We start from the raw sequence: 22,664 nt of genomic DNA, 5'->3' as shown, positions 1-22,664 counted from the left end.
TCATCTCTTCCTTATTCAGAGTGTACTGGTCAATACTCAGCTGAAGCTTAAGGGGCTCTTTCTCTGGGCAGCTTTTCTCTCTGAACTCTTCTCTCTGGTACTCTGCCCTATGGACTCGAGCTCCACAGCATCAACTCTGACCCCTTAACTCAAGGAGATACAGGTCTCTTTTGGGGTTTCTTCTCCTGTGCTATGGCCTGGCAGTTATCCCCACACAATCAACTGAGGGTAGTTATAAGGCTCTTTTCATTTGTTTCCTTTCTCTCAGGGGTCACTATCCTACACTGATGTCCAAAGTCTGAAAACTGTTTGATATTTTTCTCTACTTTCCTAGTTAAGGTATGAGAGTAAATCCAGCCTCTCTTCTTCATGAGATCTGAAAGGGTTGTCTCCAAAGCATTGTTCTTTTGAGTGCTCAACAGTGCAATCTATAGTTAACGTTGACATTTATCAACGTTTATACCTTGAATTTACTTCACAGTTGTAGGCTTGAACCTATAAAGGAGGTCTGAGTGAAATAGAGTCTAAAATGTGTTAAATTCTTTAATGAGAGGAGGATATCATTTGAAATTGACAGAAGCTTTTCCAGAACTAGAGTAAAACTATTTAACATAGTTTGGGCATTCTTTCCTTTCTATAATTTCTGATCACCTGCTATCTAAGATTTTTATTGTACCAAGTTAGCTGTGTATGTGTATTTTATTTGCAAATATTTATTCTTACTTATGCTCTTGATTTGTTTTACAGCATGAAAATATAACCATTGCTGCCACAGAAGTTATTGGAGCTGTTTGCAAACATCTCTCTTGGTCAGCATACGTGTACTACTTGAAACATTTCATTCATGTCTTACAGGCGGGACAGATCAATCAAAAGTTGGGTGTCAGGTATGGCCAAACTTGTTATTTTTGTTTTCAAAATGTAAAATTTGGATTCTTTTCTGAAATAACCTTTCTATAATCCCAGTTTACTTTTAATTTGTATCAATGAGGTGATACTAAGATTTGTTAAAGTAAAAAATTACCTAACATAGGAAAAAGTAATCTTAATATTTATAAGTCTAACTTTTCTTTTAAGAGTCAAATATATTAATTAATCAAATATATGTTTCTATGAAATTTTTTTAACAGTTTGCTAGTGATAGTGTTAGAAGCATTCCACTTTGACCACAAAACTCTTGAAGAACAAATGAGAAAACTTCAGAATGAAGAGGGTAAGTTTTTTAAACTTTCTTAAACCAAATTTCCTTCCTATTCTTCTGTTATTTATTATTATGAATTAAAGATGGCAAAATTCAGCTTAACTCCCTTTTTCTGCTCTTGTAGCAGTGACCAGTGAATGAGTCAGGAGGAAGTTAAAATGAATGGTTTGAGTATTATTCTGAAAACTTGTTGAACAATAGAGAAGTCCAGTCTAAAATGTATGGGGCAAAAATCTGAGCTATGGGTTATTTACACAGAAATACTCATTTGTCTTCATAAGAATTTTACTAGAACCTTAGGTGTTAGTTACTCCATATTTTTTATAGGAGAAATTGAGATTTCAGATGTAAAGTAACTTTCCTAAAGCTGCACAGCACATAAACAAAACAAAGACTAATGGATAGCTGTCATTTATTAAGGTCAGTGAAGTGTCAGAAATGAGACTTTATCACATTTAATACTTATAATAGCCTTGCAAGTAATCCATCTCCAGTTTACTGGTGAAGAATCCAGAGCACACGAGAGTTAAATTAATGAACTGTAGTCATGGCTTGTTAGCAGAGACAGGTCTGGATTTGCCCCACCACACTGCCCAGTTTGAATCCTGTAATAAGGGACGTTTCTGCATGAGCTCTGTTGGCTGCCATTATGATTTTCATGCTCAAGAATGTAGGTTTTTGCCAACATCTGTTGGATCATCGAAAAAGTAAGTAAGAGAGTTCCAGAAAAACATCTGCTTTATTGATTACACCAAAGCCTTGGACTGTGTAGATCACAACAAACTGTGGGAAATTCTTCAAGAGATGGGAATACCAGACCACCTGACCAGCCTCCTGAGAAATCTGTATGCAGGTCAAGAAGCAACAGTTAGAACTGGACATGGAACAACAGACTAGTTCCAAATCAGAAAAGGAATGTGTCAAAGCTATATATTGTCACCCTGTTTATTTAACTTACATGCAGAGTACATGATGCGAAATGCTGGGCTGGATGAAGCAAGCACAAGCTGGAATCAAGATTGCCAGGAAAAATATCAATAACTTCAGATATGCAGATTACACCGTCCTTAGGGCAGAAGCAAAGAGGAACTAAAGAGCCTTTTGATGAAAGTGAAAAAGGAGAGTGAAAAAGTTGGCTTAAAACTCAACATTCAGAAAACTAAGATCATGGCATCTGGTCCCATCACTTCATGGCAAGTAGATGGGGAAATACTGACAGACTTTATTTTGGGGGGCTCCAAAATCACAGCAGATGGTGACTGCAGCCATGAAATTAAAAGATGCTTTCTCCTTGGAAGAAAAGCTATGATCAACCTAGACAGCATATTAAAAAGCAAAGACATTACTTTACCAACAAAGGTCCGCCTAGTCAAAGCTATGGTTTTTCCAGTAGTCATGTATGGATGTGAGAGTTGGACTATAAAGAAAGCTGAGCACCGAAGAATGGATGCTTTTGAACTGTGGTGTTGGAGAAGACTCTTGAGAGTCCCTTGGACTGCAAGGACATCCAACCAGTCCATCCTAAAGGAAATCAGTCCTGAATATTCATTGGAAGGACTGATGCTGAAGCTGAAACTCCAATCCTTTGGGCACATGGTATGAAGAAGTGACTCATTTGAAAAGACCCTGATGCTGGGAAAGATGGAAGATGGGAGGAGAAGGGGACAACGGAGGATGAGATGGTTGGATGGCATCACCGATTCAATGGACATGAGTTTGAGTAAGCTCTGGAAGTTGGTGCTGGACAGGGAAGCCTGGTGTGCTACAGTCCATGGGGTGGCAAAGAGTTGGATACAACTGAGCCACTGAACTGAACTGAACCACAGTACTTTGGAAGCTTTAGACACCTCCTTTTTCCCAGCCTCCCCATGTGTTCCTCAAGTACCCTGTACTTGCTATTCCACTCTTTTTTATAATTATCAGTTTACTTGTCTCTATTCCTCATTAGACTAAACTGTAAGAAAGTGAAGAGCCATAACAGTCTCATTTACTTCTGTTTCCTCAGTCTTTATCGTGCCCTTGTAGTTGGTGATTTTTTTTTTATTAGATGTTGGTAGAAAAGACTACTTAACACAACTGTGTTGTTTCTTTATTTAAGTTGACTTTTGTTGTTTACTAAACATAGATACCACAGAAGTGATTGAGTTGCCAGAGCACGAAGCCATGGAATTAGAGCATATGGATGAGGACGAGAAGGAGGATGAATGTAATAAGACTTTGTCGGACAAGAATGAAGAGCCAGAAAACCCTGACCCAGCTGATTATGAAGGGACGGCGGCTAAGGAATCTGAGTGTATCACAAAGTCCATCTCCTTCCTTCCTCGGAATAAGGAAGAATTGGAGAGAACAATTAAAAATATCCAAGGAACCATAACTGGGGACATCCTGCCCAGGCTCCATAAATGCCTGGCATCTACGGTAATCATTCTGTCTGGGACCCAGCAGGTCTTTTTGAACTCAGGTGTCTGTGGGGCCTTATCAGACTGAGGCTCCTAACTGCATGGGTTGACATCAGCTTTTGGATTTTCTTTTTTTCTACATTTCACGTTTCACTTTCCTTCTCTTATCTCCTCATCTTCAGATTCCTCTCCTGCAGCTAAGGAAGTAATGATCCTTCTTCATGATCATTTTGATACCAGTAGATAATTTTTCAGCTGCAAGGTTGTAGTGTTGGTAGGTCCCTAATGCATTTATTTTTGTTTCAGTTTATTTATTTATTTTCTTACAGACTAAAAGAGACGAAGAACACAAACTCATAAAATCGAAGGTTGTGAATGATGAGGAAGTGGTTCGAGTTCCTTTAGCTTTTGCCATGGTTAAACTAATGCAGTCCCTTCCAAGAGAAGTTATGGAAACTAATCTGCCAAGGTATGTTATGTGACAAATCAGAAATTGGTTCTTCTTTTTTGTTAGAAGCACTGTCACAGTTTGCTATAATTCAGAATCCTAACTGGAATAATTTGGATTATGAGTAATTAAGAAACAAAAGAATATTTGTATTTTTATTTGTTTCTGCTAATTAGATTTTTCAACTCATGTTCTAGTATTTTGCTGAAAGTGTGTGCCCTCCTCAAGAACAGAGCACAGGAAATCAGAGACATTGCACGCAGTACCCTCGCAAAAATAATAGAGGATCTGGGTGTGCATTATCTACAATATATTTTAAAAGAATTACAGACTACGCTTGTGCGTGGCTATCAGGTAAATTGCATCATACATTTTATATTAAAATTGGGTTGGAGTTCACATAGTTGCACTTTAAACACTTAAGTCATGGTACTTTGGGTCTATCTTTTGCAAAGTTAATCTACTAAGAGTGCAGGCAAGAATATTTAAAAATTTCTAATCCATATTTTTTAAAAATCTAGTTTTTAAAAAGCCTTTTTATTTTTCGGAAGAATCTGTGATTTTCTGTCAAATTACTTGATATCAGGTTTTGTATTCTGTGAGTTCTTAATAAAATTCTTGATGACTGTATCGCCACAAATGTGAACAATAAAAATTTGTTTTGAGTTGAAACATATATGTCGTAAAGTTAGTAAGAGCACCAGGTGGAATGCAGAGCTCTTTGAGAAGTTACCTGGCTGTTTTGCTGCTCCCAAATGTGGGCCTTGGACACATGGCATCAGCAGCACCTGGGAACTTATTAGGAGAACAATCAGGACCTTAGCCCTGGACCTACACAATCTGCATTTTTAAAGATCCCAAGTGATTGAAAGTTTGAGAAACACTACAGCTTGTTTTTCTGAAGTAACCAGCCAAGACTCCTGGTAGAGTGGTTGCTCTATGTTACCATAACCATACTTAATTTTTAATAATCTGTTTAGAATCAATATTTTCCTACTTCAAGTGGAATGTAAAAATACAGATCCCTTCACCCTTCCTTTGTTTAATAGTTGTTTATGTATTACTTCACCATATGTTGAAAACTTATTGGGCAGTGTTAGAGCTGTTTTGCTTTGTTTTGTTTTGATAGGTAAGAAGTAGACTTACTCAGATTCAGAGAGAGGCATGCTCCGCAGACTAGAGTGTGGGCCACTGCAGATGACGAGTGCAGCGCAGAGTTTTGCTTTTAATCCTCAGACACTTATCGTTTCTACTGCTTTTTCTTCATTTCTGAATTTCCAGATTTCTTCCTGGTATCATTTCCCTTCGGTCTGGGCAAGCATGTAGAGCATGTGTAGTGGCCGCAGACCCTCTTTGTTTTCTTTCCCTTGTTACTGTCTTTGTTTCACCTTCTTCCTGAAGGACACACTTCTGCATTGACAGTTATTTCTTTTCCTTTCAGCACTGTAAAAATGTTATGCCACTTCTTCTGGCCTTTCTGATAAATAGTTCTTCCCCTCTGAGTAACACGTTATTTTTCTCTGGCAGCTTTAAAGACTTTTTCTTTTTCAGCAGTTGGATTATGAGCACAGATTTCTTTGGTTTTACCCTGTTTGAGGTTTGTTGAGCTTCTTGGTCACTTTGGAAAGTTTTCACCTGTTATTTCTTCGAATACTTTTCTGCACTGCACTCTTTCTCGTCTTCTGGGACTTCAGTGAACTGTATATTAGACTTTTTTGAAGGGTCCCATCCATCCCTGGGGGCTTCACTGGTGGCTCAGTGATTAAGACTGCCTGCAATGCAGGAGACCCAGATTCTATCCCTGGGTCAGGAAGAACCCCTGGAGGAAGGCATGGCAATCCACTCTAGTACTCTTGCCTGAGAATTTCCATGAACAGAGGAGCCTGGCAGGCTACATTCCGTGGGGTCACACAGAGTTGGACACAACTGAAGCGACTAAGCAGCAGCAGCATCCATCCCTGATTCGTGATTCACATTTATTTTTCAGTCTTCTTCCTTTCTGTTTAGATTACATAATTTCTGTTGATTCATATTCAAGTTCACCGACTCCTTCCTCTTTAATCTCCATCCTGCTGTTGGACCCATCCAGTAAATTTTCTTATGTCAGTTATTTTTCTTTTCACTTCTCAAGTTTCCTTAGTTCCTTATATCTTTTGATTCTTTGTTAACACTTTATTTTTCCATGTTTCACATCTCCAGCTACAAAGCTGGCACTGTTTCTCCTACTTTGCCACACACTTCCCACAACTTGTAACCACACAGAGGCTAGGCAGTGGCAAGTTAGAGAGGAGAAAAGCAGCTTGTGGGCCCACCCTTTCCAAACTGCAGTCCCACTGAAGGAAAGGAAGGTCTCCCTGCAGAGTTGTGGCTGCAGCAGCCCCTGTGTCTAGGCCACTGCCACCACCACCACAGGATCCTTGGGGTGTAGGAAATGGAGAAAAGAAAAACAAAATAGATTTCCTTATTCTCCTGGAACATTCTTGAGTTTTCTCTCCTATTCCTAAAGCCACAGGACTTCTCATAGACTTCTCTGAATCCTAGCATGATTTCCATGTTGGCTGGGGGATAGCCATATAGAAAACAGGGGTAAACTCACTGGAAGTTTGGTGGTATTTGCACTCTGGTGTTCTTCCCCAGTAGTGGTTCCATGCATCCAGTGTCTTCAGCAAACACTTTAAATATATAAAGGTACTTAAAGATCATAAGTACCTTTAAAGGCATATATATGAAATTATTCCTTTAAAATCCAATCTGTATATTGACAGCCAAGTGTATTTTCTTAGCACATGGTCATTACCTGTTTACCTTGATAACTTACAGCAGTGGAAGCAGTGTAGAGAACATACTCTGTTGTATACTCTGGCACCATCTGATTTCAGATCCTGACTTCACCACTTCCTGTTCCTGTAACCTTGGGCAAGTTGCTTGACCTTTTTGCGTCTCAGCTTCCTCAAGTGAAAGCGCTGGTGCTATTTCTCCTACACCATAGATTGAGTGAGGAATAAAAGATATAGTACATGTGAGAAGTAATACAGTGTCTAGCCCATAGTAAGCTCTAAGGAATGCTAGGTGTGATCACTGTTTAGGGCAGAAACTTGTTTTCTTCATGTAGGCTCCTTAATTAAGAGGTTGGTTTTTAAAAGTTCAAGATTTGTGCGTTCTTTATGGACTTCCCAGGTGGCGCTAATAGTAAAGAACCCTCCTGCCAATGCAGGAGACATTAGAGACTGGGGTTCAGTCCCTGGGTCGGGAAGATCCCCTGGAGGAGGGCCTGGCAACCCACTCCAGTATTCTTGCCTGGAGAATCCCATGGACAGAGGAGCCCAGTGGGCTCCATAGGGTCACAAAGAGTCAGACATGACTGAAGCAAATTAGCATGCATGCTGTTCTTTAAAAATGATTGGCCTGATTTAGTCACAGTGATAGACCCTGTGCATGTGATGTGTTGCTGAGCATCTTTTCTACAAAGTGACCATTTGGCTAAAGGACTTGAGACCCTGATATAAGTATGTGTTGTTTAGCAAAGCTTCCTGCAATGCTGACAGATATATAATCAGAGTGTACCCTTTGCAGTCCTCCTTGATCTTGTTCTTCCTACTGTGGTGTTCCTGACCATCTGTGCGCTTCTCATACATCTCACTTCAGGTCCATGTGCTGACTTTCACTGTCTATATGTTGCTGCAAGGCCTTACCAACAAGCTACAAGTCGGGAGTTTGGACTCTTGTTTGGATATAATGATTGAGGTAAGATTTAGAGAAAGGAATTCTGATTTTTTTTTTAAGAGTTCAAAGAACACAAATTATATCATAAAATAAGACACAATAATAGCCTACAAACAAACATATATTAATATAAAACATAAACATGAAAATAATGTACTGTCTCACCTCTTAGGATGGCAGAGGTTTAAAAAGCTAAGATTCAAGTGACATGAGATGGGTGCCCTGCTGTAGGTCCTGAGTTGGTATAATCAGGTGTGATCTGGGGTTTGTACAAATGTATATTCACCAGAACTGTATGTATAATAGTGAAAAATTAATAACACTCAACTTTTAAAATTGGATAATACAGTAATTTGAAGGGTGGGTTAGAAAGACTCTAAGTTTGGCACACAATCTTTTGTTTATACATTAAAAGTTTAGATACTACATTTTTAAATGCATTAATTTTGATAATTAAATTTCAAATATCATGAGACTTTCTTAAAGGGAAATGAAGCTACTTTTTGGTAATAATCAAAAAAAATCCCTGTTTGTGTATTATATAGTTATATATGTAAATCTATGTAGTATTCTTTTGTTTTCCATCGGTATAAACCTTGAAGTGTTTCTGTAATTGGTCTCTTAGCTACATTGAAACAAGTGAAATCTAATAGAAATTAACCATAAGCAGAGACTGCTTATGTTGGCATATCTTGCTTGAGTGTACATAATTACCATTTAGCTTTTTTCTTTTAAAGATTTTTAACCATGAGTTGTTTGGTGCTGTTGCTGAAGAGAAGGAAGTAAAGCAGATCCTCTCCAAGGTCATGGAGGCACGAAGAAGCAAGAGTTACGATTCTTATGAAATCTTGGGCAAGTTTGTAGGAAAAGATCAGGTTACAAAACTTATCCTTCCACTAAAAGAGGTAAGGACTTGAATGTAATATAGGGAATCACCACCTTTCAGTATCTTGAGTTCTTGAAAAGAGCCTTGAGTGTCATGATTCACTTTAGTACTAAGAACACCAGTACCACGTGTCTGGCAGCCCTGAGATGGGCATTCTGATCCAGGAGTCAGATGTAAACCATGAGATGCAGAAGGAAAGGCAACAGAAATTGAATTATAGGTGAATTACACAGCTGAGTCCCATCAGTAACTGCGAATAGCCTTTGGAGTGAGACTGCTGCTCCCAGATTGCCAAGAGGACGAGAACTGCATTTATTGAACATGTCAGTGTTCTTAGCACTGTGCTTCATTATGTCTTCTAATCTGCACAGCCATCCCTGAGATTGACAGTACTTCCATCTGACACATGAGAAAATTCAGGCTCAAAAAGGTAGAAAGAAACATGAATAAGTAGAAAAGCCAGGATTTCATGCCAGATCTTTCTGAAGCTGGAATTTCAAAGCTCACATTCTTTCCATTTTCATTCTGCTTCCTATTGGGCAGGGACTGTAATTTACCTGCCTGCAGAGTGCTCGCTGTGCCTGTTGCAGGGGTGAACATTCAACAAGCATTATTAATTCACTTGATTACAGTTTTACATACTAAACCTAGAGCAAAAAAACCCTATCTAATGACGTAAATTAACTAATTCTACGTGCTTTGATGCTAGATTCACTCCCTAATTGTTCCTAAAATACATTTGGCTTATCTGAGCCCGATCTAAGAATGTTAGATATGTTTTTAAGATGAAAGAATCAACAAAGCACACATGTTTTCCATGTAAATTATCAAGTCCCTCCAAGGTAATAAAAGTTACTAATACCATGTCCTGTGCAGAGGACTAGCTGTGACACACAGGGCTTTCCTGGGGTGATGGTGCTAAGCTCCCATTAAGTTCCTCTGATTTGGCCCAATACCTAATATCCAGCCCTGAGGCTTAGCCATCATACGTCTTCATTAGCATGGTTTCCTGTGAGGAGTGACTGCGTTGTATTGATGTGTATGTGCTTGTCTGTAAATCACCCCATTTAATGCACTTGGAAGGCTGGCATCTTCCAAGTGTCACATCCTATCTCCAACCCTGTGCCCGGACCTCAACAACAGAGTACAGAGGAGGCTCAAAAACTCCAGAGGCATACACTAATGGTAGTGATTATTTCTGGGGTTGAGGTCATGGGTAAATTTGATTTTATGTTATACTTGCATTTGAAATTTTATTAAGAATGTTTGTTTTTTAATTAGGAAAAAACATATTTTAAAAATAATATATAAAACAAATCAAACAAATATATAACAAATCAAAATGCAGTTCTGTCACCTCAGCATGCTTTTGTGTTTGCCTTTAGATCTTGCAAAATACCACAAGTTTAAAACTGGCCCGGAAAGTTCACGAAACCTTACGCCGAATCATAGCAGGGTTACTTGTAAACCAGGAAATGACAGCAGAATCCATTCTGTTGCTTAGTTATGGTTTGGTCAGCGAAAATCTCCCCCTGTTAACACAGAAAGAAAAGTAAGTTTGCAAAAAACAACTTTCCTTTAGGTACTTGCTTCAAATAAGCCATTCAGTTCTCAGCATCTTAAGTGGGTTCATTTAATAACTGGCTTTAGTAAAAGAAAAAAAAAAAGGGTATATTTATCTGAGGTGTGAGATGGTACTACTTTGTGTTTGGACTGAGGTCCTTCCAAGTGATACATGTCAACACAAGATTATTTTTCTGCTGAATGAAGTAGCTGTGAAGGTTACCAATTATTTTAACATTTCTCTGACACCACTTTTTAGATATTTATTCAATCCAAGTTAGGGTAGATTTTAAATATATACTTCTTGTTCTGACCAGAGTCTTAGACCTCCAAAGATTTTTAAATACCTATTTGTGAACTTCTTTTGGATTTTGCTTCTGGGGTGTTCTAAGAAAGACTCCTTGGCATTTGTTTTCAGAAATCAAAGGGAGCGTCCTCTTGCTGTTCATTTTAACTTAGATGTGCGTTCACCCCTCTGACCTCTGCTTCTGGGGCTCTAGAAACTTTGATTAGCAACCTGATCATCCCTTCTGTGTCTCATGGTTAAGGGAGAAAAACCCCACAGCCAAGAGCAATTATTTGGTGCTGGATGCTCCTCACCAGAAAGAGACACAGTGGCTTCTGGGGATGCAGCATCTCAATGTGTTTGTTTCCACTGGTTTTCATTCCATTTGACTGACAGAAATCCAGCAACCCCCGCACCAGATCCACGCCTGCCACCCCAGAGCTGTCTTCTGCTCCCCCCAACTCCAGTTCGAGGCGGACAGAAAGCTGTCGTGAGCAAGAAAACCAACATGCACATATTTATTGAGTCTGGGCTTCGGGTAAGAATTAACCGTTAAGACTTGCGGCCCACAGTGATTCTGTGCCTTTTAATCCTCTGCTGAGTTTCCAGTACTGCTCATTTCCACTGGAAATGTTTTTTACCATAAATTACGGAATTCGTTTTAAGGTGCATTGGTCCATTTACTATTTATTACTTATTTTGATGGTAGAACTTTCTCAGAATTAGTGATTCTGACCTAATATTTACAGTGCTTTCACTGTTGCTTTGCCTATGAGTTTGTACCTCTGAACTACTCTTAAATTTTTTTAAAAGATGGTGAGGTTTTGAAAACACAAGTTTGATCATTTTATTGTATATATTTTTTCATCCTTCATTAGCTCCCATTTTCCCAGGAGAGAGCCCTGTCTTTCATTTGGGCCACAGCCTCATGCTGGATGCAGGGCTTCCCTTCAGTTCTCTAGAGTCACTACACTTTTCCCACCCCAGTACCTCACCATCTATTCCTCCCTCTGCCCAGGTCCCCACAGAACTCTCAAAGCACCCTCCTTTTATAGTGAATTATTCCCTAGAGTCTGTCTTCCTGGCCAAGATCCATCAGGGCAAGGACCCTGCCCATCTTGGTTTATTGCCACATCCTTCATGCTGGGCCAGTGCATAGAATCAAAGTAGATGCTGGGCAATAACCACTTGGTAAATGAACTTCGAATCTCAGCTGCATGGTGAGCTCCTGCCTTCTCCATTTACTGAGACTCTCCCAGGTGGTTCCCTTTTCTTTGCACTTTTTATGATTTCAAATAGAAGCATCTTAACTTTTCACATTAGTCTTTTAAAATCATTTCACCTTAACCTCATTCTTATGCCCTTATTCTAATCTTATTCTTATGCCTAACCTCATTCTTATGATGTATCTTTTTAAAACTTCTAGCTATTGCACCTTAGTCTGAAGACCTCCAAGGTCAAGTCTTCAAGTGAACATGTCCTGGAAATGTTGGATCCTTTTGTGTCTCTCCTCATAGACTGCCTGGGTTCCATGGACGTGAAGGTGAGCATCTGTTGCTTCACAGGACCTGTGTCGTGCAGAATACCTAAAACTTATTTCTAGGCTTGTGCTTCATAGGGTGATTGAGTTTTTAAAGACATTTATAACAACATGAACCACCTCTGTTCCCTGCATTAAATTGCTCCCTTAACAGCAATTTAATAATAATGGAGAGCCCTTAATAATTATAAAAGCCCTTCTAAAGCACTTCCGTGGTGGTTCAGTAGTTAAGACCCTGTGCTTCCAATGCAAGGGTCACAGGTTCAATCCCTGGTTGGGAAGGTCTGCATGCCACTCAGTGAGGCCAAAAAAAAAAGCCCTTCTAGGTACATTAGTTGTTTCATTTGATCCTCACAACTTCGTGAGGGTAAGTGGTGCTGTCCCCATGGCAGTGATCATCTCCTCCTTGTCACTACTGCTCACTGCCATGATTCCTCATAACAGCCCATGAAGCATATATTATTTATGCTTCTACTTCAAAGATGAGAAATCCAGGCCTTTAGCTAAGTGACTTGTCACCTATGACAGATCTAGGATATGAGCCTCAGTCTGTCAGACTCCAAAGCCCACACCTTGCCAACCTTGTCAGATGGCCTGTTTTACAGTAAAGGTGCCAAGAGGTAAAGGAACGTCTCTGCAGTCAAACAGGTAATAAGCTGAAGAACTGGGATTGAAGCCCTGGTTTTTCTGACTCCTAAGCTCTTTCCTCGGAGAAGGCAATGGCACCCCACTCCAGTCCTCTTGCCTGGAAAATCCCATGGACGGAGGAGCCTGGTAGGTTGCAGTCCATGGGGTCGCTAGGAGTCAGACACGACTGAGCAACTTCACTTTCACTTTTCACTTTCATGCATTGGAGAGGGAAATGGCAACCCACTCCAGTGTTCATGCCTGGAGAATCCCAGGGACGGGGGAGCCTGGTGGGCTGCCGTCTCTGGCGTCGCACAGAGTCAGACACGACTAAGCGACTTAGCAGCAGCAGCAGCAAGCTCTTTCCTCTGTCTTCATCTTGATCCAGACCAATAAGGCCATTCTAGCAATCAGAGTGTAGGCATCTATTGGCTAGTGCTGAGCCAAGTGAACCAGCTGATCTAGATAATCTCGAAGGCTCAGGGATCCTTTTGTAGTCACTTGATCCCAGCACATTTCTCGTATCTTTGGCACTCCACGTAACTATATCAAATTATAGGTCATAGTTCTCATGCTTAATTTCTGAGTCAGCTATCTACTCTTTAAATGGCAGAATGGCATCCTTTTTATTGTCGTATTTCTAACATTCTGTAGAGTGTCTTGTGACATAATATAAGCTCAATAAGAATGGATTACATGAAAGAACCATTCTAGAAAATTGGAAAGGCATTTATAATGTGATTTTCAGGAAAAAAAAAGAAGAAATGCTAAAATTAGCCAGCCCATCTAATCATTTACACATAGTAGGTTAAGAATGTGGTAAGTGAGCACCTTTTCTCACTTGCTTGGGCTGTACCTTCCATCGTGTGGAGAAGCAGCTCCAACAGGAAAGAGGAAACTTCCTTTTCTTATTCTTACACTTCGGGCATAGTGCTTCCTGAGTAGAATGGCAGAGCATTTCATTCCTTCAACTTGATTGCCCAGAGTCTACACAGCCTCGGGTGCTGGATTCTTGAGTTTGGTCACTTCATCAGTTGATTGGCTTTTTCTGTTTTTTGTTTTTCAGGTGATCACAGGTGCTTTGCAATGCCTGATCTGGATCTTGAGGTTCCCCCTGCCATCTATAGAAACAAAAGCAGAGCAGCTGACAAAACACCTTTTTCTTTTGCTGAAGGACTATGCAAAACTCGGGGCCGCCAGGGGCCAGAACTTCCACCTGGTGGTAAACTGTTTCAAGGTGAGGTGTTTTCACTTGCACTTAGAAAAAGCCAGGACCAGGACTAGCAACATAGTGAATTTTCCTCATCATCCTTTATGGTCTTGGTCAAAATTTCTTCCAGATTAATTTGGTAAGGCCAGAGTGTTAGTACACTGTGTGAAAAAACATTGCTGTTGTATTGAGTCCTTATCATTCCCCTGGATCCTGGTCTCTGAGATGCTCTGTTAACCCACTGTTGTTGACCTGCAGTGTGTGACCATACTTGTGAAGAAAGTGAAGTCATACCAGATAACTCAAAAGCAGCTTCAGGTTCTACTAGCGTATGCTGAGGAGGACATCTATGATACTACAAGACAAGCCACTGCATTTGGTCTTCTGAAGGTATGGCATCACCAGATTGTTGGGTTGTGCAGTGTACGAGCCTCATGTCAGATATTTAGAATTACATGGAACATAGTGCTCTGACTAGCTGTAGATAGTTCTTAAAAAGATTATTATTTTTTGGTTGATTAATTATAAGCTAACATATCTACTTACCAAAATGTTTGAATGTGAGCTCTATATTAAACTTCAGAGAATTCTGTACTAAGGCAGGTACTTTACTTATACATTTCATAAAATTGACCATTTTTTTTAAGTTTATATTTTTTTTCTTTTGGAGATAACTTTCATTATGTTTGAAAACTGCCTGAGGCTATTTGAACATCAGGTCAGCTTAGTAAACAAGAGGCCATTTGCAGTAAAACATGAAATGAGTATGTCTTCTCGTTTGTGATTTAGGCCATTTTATCAAGAAAGTTGTTGGTCCCAGAAATTGATGATGTCATGAGGAAAGTATCCAAGCTGGCAATCTCTGCACAAAGCGAACCTGCCAGAGTCCAGTGCAGACAGGTTTGTGAAGAGAAGTTTTTTCCCATGGTTGGGCCCTGCCTTCTCTGTTTGGTTTTTAGGTAGAGAGATGTCAACACTGCTTGAATTCTGAAAACTGTGTCATGCTGTTGCTTGATTCTGAGACTCAGGAGCCCATTCACATACCAAGTACAGGGCCATTTTTCAGTATAAGGAGCATTTTGAGTATAGCCCTTATGTGGCATATTTCAGGTGGATGAAGAAATACATTTTCCTCTGCAGCATGGTAACCTGCAAGAAAGATTTCCATATGGTGGTCCAGTCAGAGTCCCTATCTGTCCTATAGCAGACACACACAAAGCAGAAATCCCACGAATAAAAAAAAAAAAGAAATCCCATGAATGATTATTTAATTATAATTATCCTAAGTGCCATGAGGAAAATAATACTGTCATATTTCTATTTCATCACTTAAAGACACAGCATTACTTATATACCTCAGAGAAAGAAAAAAACTTTGACATAGTGGTATGATGCCATTCATTGTAAGATATCTCAATTTCAGTCCATATGTTAAAATGTAGAAAACTGTACTTCTTAAAATCTACAAAATATGGAAGAACATATGACACAGTGGAAGACCACCCTAGTGGGACAGTGAGGGAAAGGTTTCCTGAGGATTGGCATGTAAGCAGAATTTGAAGAAAGAATAAGGCTTAGCCTTGCAGGCTGGAAGATGAGCCTTGAGGTGGGTAAGAGCTTAGCTTGTCGAAGCTGCCAGATATGGCAAGACCTTGTAGTCTTGTTAAAGATTTAGGGCTTTGTTCTAAGAATAACAAAAAGTCATTGAAATCAGTAGGCAGAGGAATGACATTAGCAGGTTTATTTTCATAAATCTGTCCTGATAATATGACCACATATCAACCCAGGAAATAGAAGGTTCTGAATTGCAAATATGAACTCAGGAGTTAAAGGAGGGCTGGGCTGCTGAGGCTGTCTTCACAGAAAGTTAACTTTTTTAGGAAGCAGGAGGGCCAGGTGCTGTTTATTAAGCACTAGCTGCACGCTCAGCACTTTACATACACGGCTTCTATTTGTAACTTCCCTTCAAAGGAAACAGTACCACCGTTTTATGGTTGACGGAAAAACAGGCTTTGGAAAGGTTAATGATGTGCTTAGATCTCACAGCTTATTAATAAGGGAAGCTGAATAATACAGCAGTTTAAAGGCTCTGAAAGGAGAGCCTTTGGATGTAGATACACTAGGCATGGAATTCTGCTACTATCACCTGAGCAAGTTACTTAGCTTCTGTGCCTGTTCTCTTCATCTGTAAAAGGGGTCATGTCTACTTTGTAAGGGAGTATGAAAACCAACTGAGCAACACTTCATCCCGTGCTTGACACACAGAAGATATTCAGTAAATGCAGTGGTTATTATTACTATCACTACTATTATTCTTACTTCAGGAGAAATATGGGGTTGAACCACAGTCCATACTCAGTTCACCAAAGCCTCTTTTCAGAGTGATGAGCTGCCAGGGTGTGAGCTGAGGTTTGGAGCTCTAAACATCCAGGCTCATGGTGGGCCAGGACTTGACTCTTCACCAGGCAGGACCTGAGGAAGTGAAGTGGGAGGAGAGGGGAGAGGCACAGTTATTGACTCAGGAGGTGGACTTCACCTAACTGATCACCCTACTATTTGTAGCCTACCATTGTGTCCCAGAAAGCAGGTCAGGAAAAAGGAATCCTGGAGAGACAGGCTCCAATAATCTCTTGTGTGATTTCTATTTCTAGGTTTTTCTGAAATACATTCTTGACTATCCTCTGGGTGACAAATTGCGACCAAACTTGGAATTCATGCTTGCTCAACTGACGTAAGTTGAAGTCATAAACCATACAAGGCAGGGGTGGGGGCGGGTAGGTTCCTTCTCCTTTCAGTGTGTGGGCTGTCTTGAAAAGAGCAAAGTCAAAACATAAAGGCACATTTTCCCAGGGTGCTATCCTATGAACCACTGGCTTGACTGCCAACCACTGTACCTGGCTTCATAGAGCAGTTCTGTAAGCTGCTTTTCAGTTCAGTCTGATCATCAGTTGTCCCTAAAGTCTGCTTAGGAGAACAGTAAAAATCTAACAGTTATATTTTAAACTGCAAAGTAGCCTGATAAGTACCTGTATTAAAGTTAGGAAAATGGAGTTTTTTCCCACTTTTTAAGAAATAGACTGGCACCTTGAGGCAATATTTTAAATTCTTAAAAATAATTACTGGTCAATTTTAAAGTTACTAACAAGTCCTTCTGATGTTCTTACCCTAGTTATGAACATGAGACCGGGAGAGAGTCCGCCTTGGAAATGATTGCTTATCTCTTTGACACATTCCCTCAGGTACTATGAATCACAGAGACAGACTTTCTGTTAGCTGTGGCTCCTGGGAGCCCCTGGTTCTCCTTTGGTAGGACATATGTGAGAATTCTGGTCTCGGTGTGCTCATAAGTATCTGTTTTCTTTTAGGGACTGCTCCATGAGAACTGTGGAATGTTCTTTATTCCTCTTTGTCTAATGATGGTGAACGATGACTCTGCCATGTGTAAAAAGATGGCATCCATGGCAATCAAATCCTTACTCAGTAAAATCAGCCTTGAGAAAAAAGATTGGCTCTTCGATATGGTTACCACCTGGTTTGGGGCAAAGAAGGTCAGGGTTGCTTATAGTCATACTGCAAAGAAAATACTGAGCTTTTGGTGTTTATACTTTTAAGAATACATATTATACGTTGTTGAATTAGTTTTTCCCAAGTAGCTTTATTGTTTTTATTTGATTATGGTAATAATATATGCTTATAGGAAAATTTTAGAAAATATAAGAAGTTATAGAGAGTAACAACAAATAGAGAATAACATAAAAATCACCTGTATTCCCACAACAAGGTCAGTGTTGCCCAGTTACTCCACTACATGAATGTATTATAATTTACTTAACCAATCTCCATTGATATCTTTGTTTCCAATTCATCCTCATTGATGAATATCTGCTTATACAATTTATAGAATGTATTTTGCCAATAATTGTATCAACTTGCTAAATCTAGCCCCATCATCACTGGCCCATCTTTGTAGAATACAAACAACACATCATAACGTAACACTGGCTTTAAAATCAGAATAGGATTTTGGGCAGGGGGCCTGGAATGCTTTTTTTTTTTTTTTTTTTTTTTTTTAATAAAAAAATGAGAAAAGAGTTATTCAGTGGATAATCATGAATACCACTTTTTAAAATTTTTGTTCTAGGGAAATGAAGATTTCTTTGTATTTTTCATATTAGCTACCAAAAATCCACATTCTGTTGACTTCTGGTATCATAAAGAACTACTAAGGGCAGTCATAAGCACCTTCATTTCAGTTTTGGAGACAGCCTCCCAAGTTTATTGTCTTGTAATGGTTTTATTTTCTGTAGCGCTTAAATCGACAACTAGCTGCCCTGATCTGTGGCTTTTTTGCGGAGAGTGAAGGAGTCAATTTTGAGAGAAGACTTGGAATTGTTCTTCCTGTGATTGAAAAGGAGATTGATCCTGAAAACTTTACAGATGTAAGTTATATGTTAGGGAGTAAAAGTATTGGCTTATTTTTGTAGTTTTACTTGAGATAGTGTAGCTAACAGGTTACATATTTGTGTCAAAAAAAATTTTTTTATTAATAAAAGTAAGAACGCAGTGCAGTTATTCTTTTTTGAAATGAAGATTAAAGTAAGTTATCTTCCATAGTATATGATCAAAATTTCATAAGCCCCTAGGGGACATTTAGCAATTTTTAGAGACAGTTTTGGTTGTCACAACTGGAGGTTAGAAGAGTGTGACTGTTGTCTAATGGGTAGATGCCAGGAGTATTGCTAAACATCCTCTAATGCACAGCACAGTCCCCCAAAGCAAAGAATTACCTGACCAAAATGTCAGCAGTATTGTGGTTGAGAAACCCTGCTACAGATGTACATCCTGGAGTAAAAATGTCCGTAGAATACTTTGAAATTATTTTCTTAATTAATTTAACATTCTTCCTACTTTTAGATCATGGAAGAGACTGAAGAAAAAGCTGCAGATCGCCTTCTGTTCAGTTTTCTTACACTGATAAGTAAACTCATCAAGGAATGTAATATCATTCAGTTTACCAAGCCCTCTGAAACTCTGAGTAAAATCTGGAGTGAGTATTTCCTTTTTCTTTAAAAATAAATGGAATATATAGTATCAGGGGGAAGGTTCATAAGAAAAAGATTTAATAGGCCTTTCAGATTGATTACAGTGAAAGTATGTTTTTCTGGGAGGAAAAGCAAATTATATAATCATAAATAATATATTTCATTTATAAATAAAAAATTAATTATGTTAATTATTGTTTAGTTGCTAAGTATTGTCTGACTCTTGTGACCCCATGGACTGTAGCCCTCCAAGCTGCTACTCTGTCTATGAGATTTCCCAAGCAAGAACACTGGAGTGGGTTGCCATTTCCTTCTCCAGGGGATCTTCCCGACCCAGGGATCAAACCTGTGTCTCCTGCATCACAAGTGGATTCCTTACCACTGGGCCACCAAGGAAACCCAATTATGTTAATTATGGAGGAGTAAAAGAAAGGAAGAAGTTTCCCGAAGTCCTCCTTGCTACTTATTTGTTACACATTTCCATCCAGTCTTACTTTTGTCAAATAGCCATAGGGTTTTTTTGAGGTTGCCTAATTCCATATAAACTTTTATATCCTGTTTATATTTAAGTAAGCATATTATTATTCAGAGAAGGCAATGGCACCCCACTCCAGTACTCTTGCCTGGAAAATCCCGTGGACGGAGGAGCCTGGTGGGCTGCAGTCCATGGGGTCGCTAGGAGTCGGACACGACTGAGCGACTTCACTTTCACTTTTCACTTTCATGCATTGGAGAAGGAAATGGCAACCCACTCCAGTGTTCTTGCCTGGAGAATCCCAGGGACAGAGGAGCCTGGTGGGCTGCCGTCTATGGGGTCGCACAGAGTTGGACACGACTGAAGCGACTTAGCAGCAGCAGCAGCAAGCATATTATTGGAGGAGGAAATGGCAACCCACTCCAGTGTTCTTGCCTGGAGAATCCCAGGGACGGCGGGGCCTGGTGGGCTGCCGTCTGTGGGGTCGCACAGAGTCGGAAATGACTGAAGTGACTTAGCAGCAGCAAGCATATTATATATAACATATTTAGTAGATATCCTTCTAATTGGCTATAAATAATCCATTGTGTGTAAATGTGCCATAATTTACTAAATCATTTCATTGCTATGGAAATATTTAAGTTATGTAACAGTCTTTAAATAAAAAATAAGATCCTAGAATTATTAATTTACCATTTTAGCTTTGATTAATCAAAACTAAATACTAGGAAATAGACACTGCAATGAATTCTTTAAATAACTATTTGTTTCAAGAGAACTCATGATTTTATGAGAAAAATCATCCAGTTACTAAGTTACTGTATAGCCTACTCTGGTATGGCTCCATTGAGATATTACAAAGGTTCATATAAAAAAAAAAGTAAAACCATCTTCGTGAAATATAGCATAGACTAAAACTAAGATATGACACGGATTGTTCAAAATTTTAGTCCTGTTCCCCAACACAAGGCTTTTCTATTGCACTTCCCAAGTGTGGTATATGGAGTGGCTCTGAGAGTAGCATAAGAGTATGAGCTTTGAGGGCGCATAATGAAGATCCTTTAAGAGGTCATATTTAAGGATATGAGCTTTGGGGCCAGGTTGAGCTTGGGTCCAGGCTTGGTTCTGCCTGTTACAGCTTGGCACATTACTTAGCCCCCTTTGGAACTATAAACTGGGAATGACAATTCCAACCTCACAGAACTGTTGTGAGGTCTAAATGAGCTAATATGTGTAATACACTTAGCCTATGGCTGGCACACAGAATGCCTTATTAAATGATACCTTTCCAGTCAGCTACCTGGTGCCACTGATTTCAACAGTTAGGAGAAACGAGTGTACTCATATATATATTTACATTAATTTTAATTTGAAATTGCAGTTGTTAATGCTACCTTACCTCCTTGAATCTGAAGCTACGTTCTTATGAAACTGGCCTGTTTTTAGGCTTACTCAGATCTCATGTCATTTCTCATGGTAGGAGTTGGTTCTCTAGTTATTTCAGTCTCTACCTCACCTCTGAGAAGCAGGGACTGTTTTGTTCATCTTTGGTTCCTAAATTCAAGCACATAATAGATATTCAAGAAATGCCTAATTAGTCATGCTCACCACCATAGAGTCAGGAAAGCCTTGAGATGTCTGAAAATGTGTTTTGGCTCCCTCAGGTCACGTGCACTCCCACTTGAGATATCCGCACAGCTGGGTGTGGCTCACAGCAGCCCAGATTTTTGGATTGCTCTTTGCCTCTTGCCAACCTGAGGAACTTATTAGAAAACAGCATGTCAAAAAAACTAAAATGAAAGTCTCGGAACCTGTCGCAATCCGCTTCCTAACAAATGACCTTGAGCAAAAGGTAAGATTTTTCTAACACCTTTTCCTTCCCTCATCTTCATGAGGTATTCATTCTGGTTCATGTTACTATCTTGGGGTTGGCCCTTGGGAGGAACTCTTCCAGTCAACAACTTGATGCACATGTGGATCCACACGAGTATTAGTAACTAGAGAGGGGTCACCCTCAAGGCCAAGGTTTTTCGAAGAAAAATTTTAGACCCTAATCAGATTTTTTATTTGCTTGTTTAGCACATGTATCCTCCATTACATATTTAAGTTCTTTATCAATGCTGGAAAGGAAGATACTGTCTGTCGTGCCTCCTTCATAACCTTGTTGATGCCTCAGTGAGATCATCATGTACATGAAAGTGTTAGGCAGGGACCATGTTATATCTGTCTCCCATGTCTTAGGGCCTAGCACACCTGGCTTATAGTGGGAACACCATAAATATTGAATGAGTGGAGGATCAGTTCAGTTCAGTCGCTCGGTCGTGTCCAACTCTTCGTGACCCCATGGACTGCAGCACACCAGGCCTCCCTATCTATCACCAACTCCCAGAGTTTATTCAAACTCATGTCCATTGAGTCGGTGATGCCATCCAGTCATCTCATCCTCTGTCATCCCCTTCTCCTCCCACCTTCAATCTTTCCCAGCATCGGGGTCTTTTCAAATGAGTCAGTTCTTTGCATCAGGTGGCCTAAGTACTGGAGTTTCAGCTTCAACATAAGTCCTTCCATTGAATATTCAGGACCAACCAATTTTCTTTAGGATGGACTGGTTGGATCTCCTTACAGTCCAAGGGACTCTCAAGAGTCTTCCAACACCACAGTTCAAAAGCATCAATTCTTCGGCACTCAGCTTTCTTTATAGTCCAAGTCTCACATCCATACATGACTACTGGAAAAACCATAGCTTTGACTAGATGGACCTTTTTTGGCAAAGTAATGTCTGTGCTTTTTAATATGCTGTCTAGGTTGGTCATAGTTTTTCTTCCAAGGAGCAAGTGCCTTTTAATTTCATGGCTGCAGTCAGCATCTGCAGTGATTTTGGAGCCCCCAAAAATAAAAGTCTGCCACTGTTTCCCCATCTATTTGCCATGAAGTGATGGGACTGGATGCCATGATCTTAGTTTTCTGAATGTTGAGTTTTAAGCCAGCTTTTCACTCTCCTTTTTCACTTTCATCAAGAGGCTCTTTAGTTCTTCGCTTTCTGCCATAAAGGTGGTGTCATCTGCATATCTGAAGTTACTGAGATTTCTCCCAGCAATGTTGATTGCAGCTTGTGCTTCATCCAGCCCAGCATTTCGCATAATGTACTCTCTATATCAATTAAATAAGCAGGGTGACAATATACAGCCTTGACGTGCTCCTTTCCCAATTTGGAACCAGTCTGTTGTTCCATGTCTAGTTCTAACTGTTGCTTCTTGACCTGTA

At 39.7% G+C, this 22,664-nt stretch overlaps 1 protein-coding gene and 1 long non-coding RNA gene across 3 annotated transcripts in view; one reads left to right on the top strand and one right to left on the bottom strand.

The window, feature by feature from the left end:
* The window catches only part of UTP20 (UTP20 small subunit processome component), an 86,892-nt gene that overhangs the window by 59,057 nt on the left and 5,171 nt on the right, over positions 1-22,664 (top strand). Inside the window, exons 39-57 of the mRNA XM_055575735.1 lie at positions 748-887; positions 1,131-1,213; positions 3,327-3,619; positions 3,930-4,069; positions 4,246-4,402; positions 7,694-7,792; positions 8,509-8,676; positions 10,043-10,209; positions 10,903-11,044; positions 11,933-12,049; positions 13,740-13,910; positions 14,142-14,273; positions 14,673-14,783; positions 16,535-16,614; positions 17,053-17,122; positions 17,249-17,431; positions 18,191-18,322; positions 18,798-18,930; positions 21,065-21,252. Coding sequence (XP_055431710.1) covers positions 748-887; positions 1,131-1,213; positions 3,327-3,619; positions 3,930-4,069; positions 4,246-4,402; positions 7,694-7,792; positions 8,509-8,676; positions 10,043-10,209; positions 10,903-11,044; positions 11,933-12,049; positions 13,740-13,910; positions 14,142-14,273; positions 14,673-14,783; positions 16,535-16,614; positions 17,053-17,122; positions 17,249-17,431; positions 18,191-18,322; positions 18,798-18,930; positions 21,065-21,252 — 2,706 coding nt within the window. The remainder of the gene's footprint in view (positions 1-747; positions 888-1,130; positions 1,214-3,326; positions 3,620-3,929; positions 4,070-4,245; positions 4,403-7,693; positions 7,793-8,508; positions 8,677-10,042; positions 10,210-10,902; positions 11,045-11,932; positions 12,050-13,739; positions 13,911-14,141; positions 14,274-14,672; positions 14,784-16,534; positions 16,615-17,052; positions 17,123-17,248; positions 17,432-18,190; positions 18,323-18,797; positions 18,931-21,064; positions 21,253-22,664) is intronic.
* Positions 10,052-13,492, bottom strand: LOC129648949 (uncharacterized). Of its 2 annotated transcripts, XR_008712925.1 has the most exons (4): positions 12,628-13,492; positions 11,942-12,074; positions 10,821-10,991; positions 10,053-10,189 (listed from the first exon to the last, which is right to left on the bottom strand). It is a non-coding gene; the product is annotated as an uncharacterized LOC129648949 (long non-coding RNA). The 2 variants fall into 2 exon arrangements; XR_008712926.1 differs by lacking the exon at positions 10,821-10,991 and having other exon boundaries at positions 10,052-10,189.

Source organism: Bubalus kerabau, chromosome 1 (genome assembly GCF_029407905.1).
Source record: "Bubalus kerabau isolate K-KA32 ecotype Philippines breed swamp buffalo chromosome 1, PCC_UOA_SB_1v2, whole genome shotgun sequence".
Taxonomy (NCBI): domain Eukaryota; kingdom Metazoa; phylum Chordata; class Mammalia; order Artiodactyla; family Bovidae; genus Bubalus; species Bubalus kerabau.
This window is presented reverse-complemented; position numbering and strand designations above follow the sequence as displayed.